An 8,040-nucleotide genomic window follows, 5' to 3' on the forward strand; every position below is an offset into this window, starting at 1 on the left:
AAACTTGCAGAACCTGTACTGACGTAAGGGGGTTTTTGTGCAGTAGCAGGTCAATTATAATTCTGAAAAATAATTGCCGAAATGACACTCAAATAGAACTAATGTTTGGACTCTCAGTGAATGACCTCTTTTGAAAACTGTTGGCTTGTGCAACATCTTGGGCGGTTTGTTTCTAGCACAGTTTCAATATTAAAGGGATACTCCACCCCAAATTGAAAATCGTCATCACTTGCCCCCAAGTCGTTCCCAACCCATAAGAGCTTCGTTCATCTTTGGAACACAACTTATTTTGGAGGAAAACCAGGAGGCTTGTGATTGGCCCACAGACTGCCAAGTAAAATGCACTGTCAAGGTCCAGAAAAGCATCCTTGGAGTAGTCAGACTGTGTACGTTCTTCTGTGTCAGCCGCGCCACAAGCTTGTGTTTTCTACATAAATTTACGCCTTGATTTGAAAGAGAACCGTGGCATCCACTAGCATATGCCGTTTGCGTTCAGCAGGTGTTTTTCAAAATGGCGCTAGGGTGATGTGGGAGAGACAGAGGAGACCATCTGTTGAATAAAGTCTTTGTTTCATTTGTGTACAAAGTGTTCTCATCGCTTCCTAACGTTACGGTTCATCCACTGATGGCAGATGGGTAATTCTGACGGTGCTTTTCATACTTTTCTGGACCTTGACCGACGAGTGTTTTACTTGGGGATGGTCACAGGCCTCCGGTTTTCATCCAAAATATCTTTAACCCCTTTGCTGTCAAGGATCGTCACGGCCCCAGATTATTGTTTACTTTCACAGCACGTTAAACATCACTCTCTTACTTGACCTGGAGAAACTGCGCATCAGTTGAAAGTTTAAAGACTGTAGCTTCAATATTTGACCAATGTTTTGATAAAACAGTGACCGTTATTTAGTAATTTATGTCAGGAGTACAAAATAGGAGCCATTTTTAGAATAGAAATTCACCAAGCATTCATATTCAGTCACGTCTGCAGTGGTTTGTTTGTCATAGATTCACTGAAAAGCGTCAAATAGGGTTTATAGGCAAAAGTTGCATATACACAGAGATATATTTACTGATGTTTACTTTATATTTCTTCAGACAGAATCATAATTTCTATTCATTTTCCACTGGTTTACGCGATCTGATGGTAATGATCCGCTCCCAGCCCTGTCTCTGTGTGTATAGTCTTCCGTGTGTGCACTGACAGAGACCGGATTCGCCGTGTCTTGTCCATCATAACGGTGCATCATATGCCGCCCCGTCCTACCCATGATGCATTTCCTGTACACTTCCGTGTTGATATCTGACCACAACAACACAGAGAAACCTCTGTACCCATGAAATATCCAAATAATAAACACACGATTACGTTAGTTAATGGTTGGTATGCGATTTTTCTTGAGATTTGGCGGCGTTTTTATAACAATATTAAAAATGTACATCTGAAATGCTAACTTGTGCAGCGATGTAAAAGGCATATAAATAGCAAATTCCACATGTGATCGCAAAAGGAGGTTATTACAAACCTCAGTCAGGGTTTAAAGTGAGTTTTGAGTAAAAGTGTACTAATAATTTCATAAAATAGTCTTATGTAGCTTGATGCTAACGTTAGGTCTAATGCAGCTACATAGCAGGTGCAGTTCTTACTTTATAATGCATTTTGTAATAGTTTTGTCAAAGGTTGTAAGAAAATGTTTTGTTGTATTTTATAGTAAGGCTTTGATAACAGTGGGGTAAATGTATACTGGAAGTGAAGCGATGTGGCTTGGTAAACCTTGAAATACCAGAACAAGGCTAAAAGATAGCGAAATAAAAAACAAAAGAATGATGATAAATGAAGAATGAGGATTTTGTGTCATACCTGGCCGAATGTGCGAAAGGCTCGTTTCGGAAGAACAAATAGAATCATGAATGGGGCAGTTTTGCCGGTCCAAACAAGAGATAATCAGGAGTCATTAAATCAATTTTGTTAGCCTTTTATGAGCCTTCTCTAAAAACACACATGACATGGTCTTAGAAAAGGTTTCATAAAATTCACACTTTGTGAGATCATATTCTGAAATAAAGTATTAGTAGACTTGTGGCTTTAGCTTCATTATGTATCTAAAATCATATCCTACATCATTTAATACACTTCAATAGGTTTTTAATATTTTTATTGACATGTTTGAGCTTATCTCGATTATAACGGTCTGAGTAATTCTGATTCCTGAACAGTAAACTTTGAAGTGTCAGCTTTGTGAACATTATGTATCTAGTAAGAAAGACTCCTAAGCAGCAACCTTTTAATTTTGGTTATGTCATTTGTGTCTCCATGCTGAAAATGAGTGGTGACAAGTAAGGGGTTAAATTGTGTTCCGAAGACGAATGAAGTTTTTACAGGTTTGGAACAACACGGGGGTAGGTAAGTGATTAGTGACAAAATTTTGGGGTGAAGTATCCCTTAATATCACTACTTTGAGTTGCGGACATTGACACCGTTTCGTGTTTGCTTCAAGACAGTCGAGAATTGATTTCCACTTAAAACTTGAGCTCCAGCGATTTGAGTTGTATTTAAAACAAAAGCCGCAAGTAATCCACATAACTTTATATATTCTGAATGTCGGGGAACCAAACTACTGTTTGGAAGACAAGTTAAAAAAATAAAATAAATAATAATAAGGGAGCCTTGTGCCGCCCCAGGTTAGCAACTGGAGGAAGGATTAAGGAATGCACAAACTTACAAAAGGTTGTGGAACCTTGGTTTAATAGTGAGAGGGGAAAGAATAAAAACACTGGGAGAGGCATGTAATCCCGCATTCTGCCGAACCAAACAATACCCAATAGACAAAAAGACACCTAAGGGTTTCTGAAAAGTTTATTAAAACACTAGATTTACATGACCAGAGTAACTTCTCCACTAGAAGCCACAGTCTGCTCCCAGAGACAGCCTTGATACGAGTGTCTCTTCCTGAAAGAGAGATGTTCAAAGTGAGAATGCACTTCTAAAATGCCCAGTTCCTCTTGTCAAGAGCAAGAACTCACGTTTCCTGGTGCAGCTTTGCTCACAAGAGCCAGATGATGGATGGCACACCTCTGTAGTGCAGTGGATGAAGATCTGACAGGGAAGAAAGAGGCTCAAGTCATCGAATCCACAAGTAGTAAATATACAGATGTTCAAGTAAAGGGGGGCATACGGTTTCCTGCAGAGCAGCCAGTGAGGCTGGATCTACAAATGTGAACATCTTCACAACAAAGCGCTTGTAGTGGGTTGGGAACTGAAGACCAGACGATCCAGTCACTGGAACCAGTGTGGTCAGATAGCGGTCGTCCTGGTAAGGGCATCTGAAAACAAGAGAAAAAAAAAAGTTAGAAAGGGTCTCCCAGCAGACTAACTGGATAAAGATTGGCTGTACACTCACCCGTCGATCAGAAGGTCCCACTGGGGGAGACTGAGTGGACTGGGGGTTGAAGTCGTCCAACAACGTCCCAGCGTCAGGACAATGTTGGGGTCGGTCCTCTCCATAATGTGCACCTCAACATACACAGGCTCTCGCAGGACTTTTGTGATGGGATAATCAGCGTCACTGTAATAGGACGTGTAGGCCTCATCCCCTGAGGAACAACACTGGGGTTTAACCAGACTCCAGTTTGAAAGGCTTTAGGCAGACACAGGACAAGACCTTACCTTCAGCACAGCCTTTGGTGACGCATTGGCCATTGGCCAGTCTGAGCTCCACCCTGAGAGGTCCAGGAGCAGCTACTGGTGGAGGTGGAGGAACAGAGTTGACCTCCACAACCAGAGCTTCCACTGAAGTTCCTGAATATCTACACTGGAAGAGAAACCTGGACGACACACAGCGAGCTTGTAGCATTTATCAGGGATTAATGGTCACACCAAGACATGGATCACCTACTCAAAATGACTGTCCCTTGTGATAGAACCATATGGTCCAATCCCCACTTCATACGAGGAGGTCATTCGGTTTTCATACACCACATATCCGCTGTCCTCCTGTGAATAGGAACAGTGTCAGCATCCAGTCCATCACAAGCAAATGCAGAATAAAACCAGTAGCAGCTGCTCACCATCACGCTCGTGCCACATGCGGTCACAGGGAACTGGTATATAGCAAAGGAAGGTGTAGACCCCACAGGAGCACAAGGTGGGTCATTTCCACCCAGTAGATGAACCGTATCCAGACTCAGTCGAGGCAGAGTAACATCTCTAGACACCACTACCACAAACTGACCATCTCTAATACACTGGACGGTCACTAGAACAAGGTACAAGAGCAGGTTAAATTCAGAGAATCAGTTTGACACGAACGGAATAAGATTGGGAACACTTACCCGCCCTTCCATAGAAACACTGCTGTCCGTTAAAGCAGCAGTTGATAGCTTCACACTCAGCACCACTGATCCCAGGTAGACCACATTGGATCTGCTCAGAATCAGCTACAGCTACACATTTATCAAAGGGCTCTGCCTGCACTACTGGCTTCTGAAACTGCTGTTTAACTGGCTTCTGAATCGGAAACTGCGGCTTAGTTAACTGTTGAACAGGCTTCTGAAGTGGAAATTGCGGGTTAGGTAGGTGTTGAACTGGTTTCTGAATCGGAAACTGCTGGTTAGTTAGCTGTTGAACAGGCTTCTGAAGCGGAAACTGCGGCTTAGTTAGCTGTTGAACTGGCTTCCGAAGCGGAAACTGCTGGTTAGTTAGCGGTTGAACAGGCTTCTGAAGCGGATACTGCGGCTTAGTTAACTGTTGAACAGGCTTCTGAAGTGGAAATTGCGGGTTAGGTAGGTGTTGAACTGGTTTCTGAAGCGGAAACTGCTGGTTAGTTAGCTGTTGAACTGGCTTCTGGAGCTGAAACTGCTGGTCAGTCTGCTGGAGCTGAAACTGCTGGTCAGTCTGCTGCATCATCAGAGCTTGAGCATCCTGAAGCGACTTACTCCACTGTGGAACAGCATGACAGAAAGCACAGACCAACGAAATCTGAACCAAACACCAACTTCCAGCCATTGTTCAACAGCTAAACACAAAGTGGAAACATTGCCCTTTGGTCTTTGTATTCTACAGATTTCAGCTAATTAACGATAGTCCCTCCCTCTTCATTAACAACTGAGTGGACAAATCCCAGGGTTGTAAATGGACATGTAAAACCGTTCTGGAGAATTTTTGCCTATGCCCAAGCCACGTACCTTTAATGTAGATATCCTTTAAAATATTGTATCAATGCATTCTGTGGCACCTTTAACTGGGATTATGAACTCCTATTTTGGCCGGAAACAATAGTTTGAATTTCTTAACGATGGATTTGTTTCTTATAAACACACAGCCTTTCCCTTCAAAAGACAGTAATTGATGTGAATTACTTGTGGATTATTTTGATATTTATATCAGCTCTTTGGACTTTCGTTCTGATGCCACCCATTCACTGCAGAGGATTCATTGGGGAGCAAGTGATGTAATTCTACATTTTTCCAAATCTTTTCCAATGATAAACTAAAAACTCTTTAAAAAAGAGAGATTTTTATGATTATTCTCTATTATTTGAGTCATGTCAGGGGCTTTTTTAATGACATTCATTGTCTATCATAGACACACAGTCAAACTTTAATTGTAAAATTGTGAATACGTGTAGGTGAAAAGCTCAGATCCTTATCAAGCCTTCCAATGGCTAGTGACATTCCAGAACGTTCTCATTTGTTAATTACAGGTCCAGAGGAGAATCAAAGGTAATCAATCAAGCTGAAAGGGGAGGAGCCGCTTAAATTCAAAGCTGTACTTAATGGCAAAGATGAGGACTGGTGGGTATTGTGTTAACATTTGTCAGGATGGGTCTTTTGCAATATGTGTTAGTGCTGGTTGTGCTTGTGGTGTTTGATCTGAAGAATGCTTTTGGAAGTTTGAGATCCAGTCAAAGTCCAAAAAGCAAGAAGCATCAACCATATCCAGCTTCCAGAGTGGCTGTTTCTTCTCAAGTGCTCGGAAACCCTTTGCAGAAGGCTTCTCCGTCTCAGGGTCTTGACTACAGCGGATTTGCGCAAGAGCCTCTTGGTCTTCAGGAGAAGCAGGTGTTGCAGGGTCCAGTGAGGCCTTTGGACTGGAGGTTTCCCATTGTTCCAGAAGTGCCGAGTGAGATGGCGGTGGACTTCCGTTTGAGGCAACCTGTGACTCCCAGTAGTGTAGCTATTCAATGCGGTGAGAACCGGGTTCATGTGGAGGTACAGCAGGACTTGTTTAGCAATGGTGAACTGATCCAGCCATCTGGTCTAACTTTGGGAGGATGTCCTGTTGTCGGTTTGGTCCCAGGCTCCAAGGTGCTCTTCTTTGAGAATGAACTGCAGGACTGCAACAGTGTGTTGATGGTAAGAGCGGTTAAGTGTTACTAGATTTATTGAACCCTACTAAAAATGGGCCCTTGTTTTGGTATCGATGGCTCCCTGAATCTATATCTGGGGAAAAACTCTTAATAACCGCTTACTCGGGTAACCAAGTGTTATGGCGTGACTTGCTAAGATGCCTTTTGGAATGGTGGGGTTTGGGGAGAATCCTCTTGGTAACCACGTCAGTCTCCTATAGATGACCAAGGATGAGCTTGTCTACACCTTTGCCCTTACCTACACTCCCGAGGCGTTTGCTGGCACTCCCATTACCCGTGCAGGTGGTGCAGTTATTGGTGTTCAATGCCATTATCAAAGGTAAGTGACCTTTTGTGACTCGTGGCATTGCTTGCGGTGGTGGAACTGGAAGCCCGTTTAATCGGTTACTTGAACGGCAGGTTTCAAAATGTCAGCGGTAATGCCTTGAAGCCAACTTGGGTCCCTTATGCCTCAACGGAGGCTGGTGAAGAAGTCTTGCTGTTCTCCCTGAAGCTCATGATGGGTTTGTGCAGTTTCTCTAGACCTCCTGTCTTCTGAACGAGGCTGTGCCTAAGCAGTTCTTCCCTCTTGCAGATGACTGGTCCTTCGAGAGGCCTTCAAACTCTTACTTCCTGGGTGACGTTATTAATGTTGAGGCATCTGTGAAGGTGAAGACAAAATCCGGTTCCAGCTGGAGGCCTTCATGTTCCAGGGGGGATCCAGTCCTTCTGTATGTATTATGAGTGTTTGGGAGAACGACCTCTCCCATTTGCTTTGGTTTGTTACCCCTTACCCGTGGTGTCTCTTGCAGATCTACATAACGTGTGTTCTGAAGGCCACTCTTGCTTCTGCACCTAGTGACGCGCTCCACAAATCCTGTTCCTTTGCCAATGGGTATGTTCATGCCACTTACGAATACATTAAAGGTGCCATGTCTGATTTTTCGTATTGCAGGTGGCTTGCTGCTGATGGGAACCACCAGGTTTGTGGTTGCTGTGACTCCACATGTGGTCCTGATGGTGGAACTGCTGCTTCTCCTTTTGGAGGTAGGAAGGTGCTTTTAAGCTTGGTTTTTGACCCTTCAAGCACTTAACTCTGGTGTCTGCTCTTTCTAGGCCTTCAGTGGGAAGGGAAGGCCTCGCTCGGTCCTGTAGTGGTTCAAGAGCACAAGAAGACTTTGGCTGGTCTTCAATAAATGTGGGGAAGCAAACTTATTCTTGCTTTGGTTTTTCATGTCTAGTTTAACCAATTGATTTGAGCGAGGAAGCGGCTAGTCCTACTGTACCTATTCTCTTGCCAGAAGGAAAGGCTCCCTTTTCACGTTAGGGAAGTTGATAACCCTTTTAAAGGGACCTGCTGTGAGCTCCCTTTTGATGAGTACTGTAAAGGTGGAATACATTGCCCATGGTGCTGTAAAGGGAATTCTGTTAATTGGCACTTGTGCCAAGAGTTCTGCGTGAACGTCCACATCCTTGAAGCACTAGAGATTTTGCGTGCCTCTTATGCAGTGAACTTGATTTCTTCGTGTTGGTAACTTCAAATGAGCGGTTTAATTTTCTCCTTGCATCCCCAAATAGGTTTGCTCAGTTAAATTTGTTTCCTAATGCTCCTTGTTGACATCTCTAATGCTTTTAAATCCATGTAAAATATTATACTCCCAGTATCAACACTGGCACAACATTTTCCACCTTCAGA

General features: G+C 43.3%; 2 protein-coding genes across 2 annotated transcripts; one reads left to right on the forward strand and one right to left on the reverse strand.

The window, feature by feature from the left end:
- Positions 1-2,816: 2,816 nt before the first annotated feature.
- LOC113101010 (zona pellucida sperm-binding protein 4-like) lies at positions 2,817-5,043 on the reverse strand (the record flags this gene model as incomplete). The annotated part of the gene is made up of 8 exons (XM_026265502.1): positions 4,330-5,043; positions 4,066-4,253; positions 3,894-3,991; positions 3,665-3,822; positions 3,399-3,591; positions 3,174-3,321; positions 3,022-3,094; positions 2,817-2,947 (listed from the first exon to the last, which is right to left on the reverse strand). Coding segments are annotated over exons 1-8 (1,662 nt in total), but the record flags the coding sequence as incomplete, so codon positions are not given.
- A 743-nt stretch (positions 5,044-5,786) lies between these two features.
- LOC113101012 (zona pellucida sperm-binding protein 3-like) lies at positions 5,787-7,559 on the forward strand. The gene is given in 8 exon segments (XM_026265504.1): positions 5,787-6,351; positions 6,566-6,684; positions 6,765-6,868; positions 6,940-7,011; positions 7,014-7,075; positions 7,157-7,239; positions 7,300-7,391; positions 7,461-7,559. Coding segments are annotated over 8 exon segments (1,146 nt in total). The 5' UTR covers positions 5,787-5,817; the 3' UTR covers positions 7,541-7,559.
- Positions 7,560-8,040: the final 481 nt, after the last annotated feature.

This window comes from Carassius auratus, unplaced genomic scaffold (genome assembly GCF_003368295.1).
Source record: "Carassius auratus strain Wakin unplaced genomic scaffold, ASM336829v1 scaf_tig00217447, whole genome shotgun sequence".
Classification (NCBI taxonomy): Eukaryota; Metazoa; Chordata; class Actinopteri; order Cypriniformes; family Cyprinidae; genus Carassius; species Carassius auratus.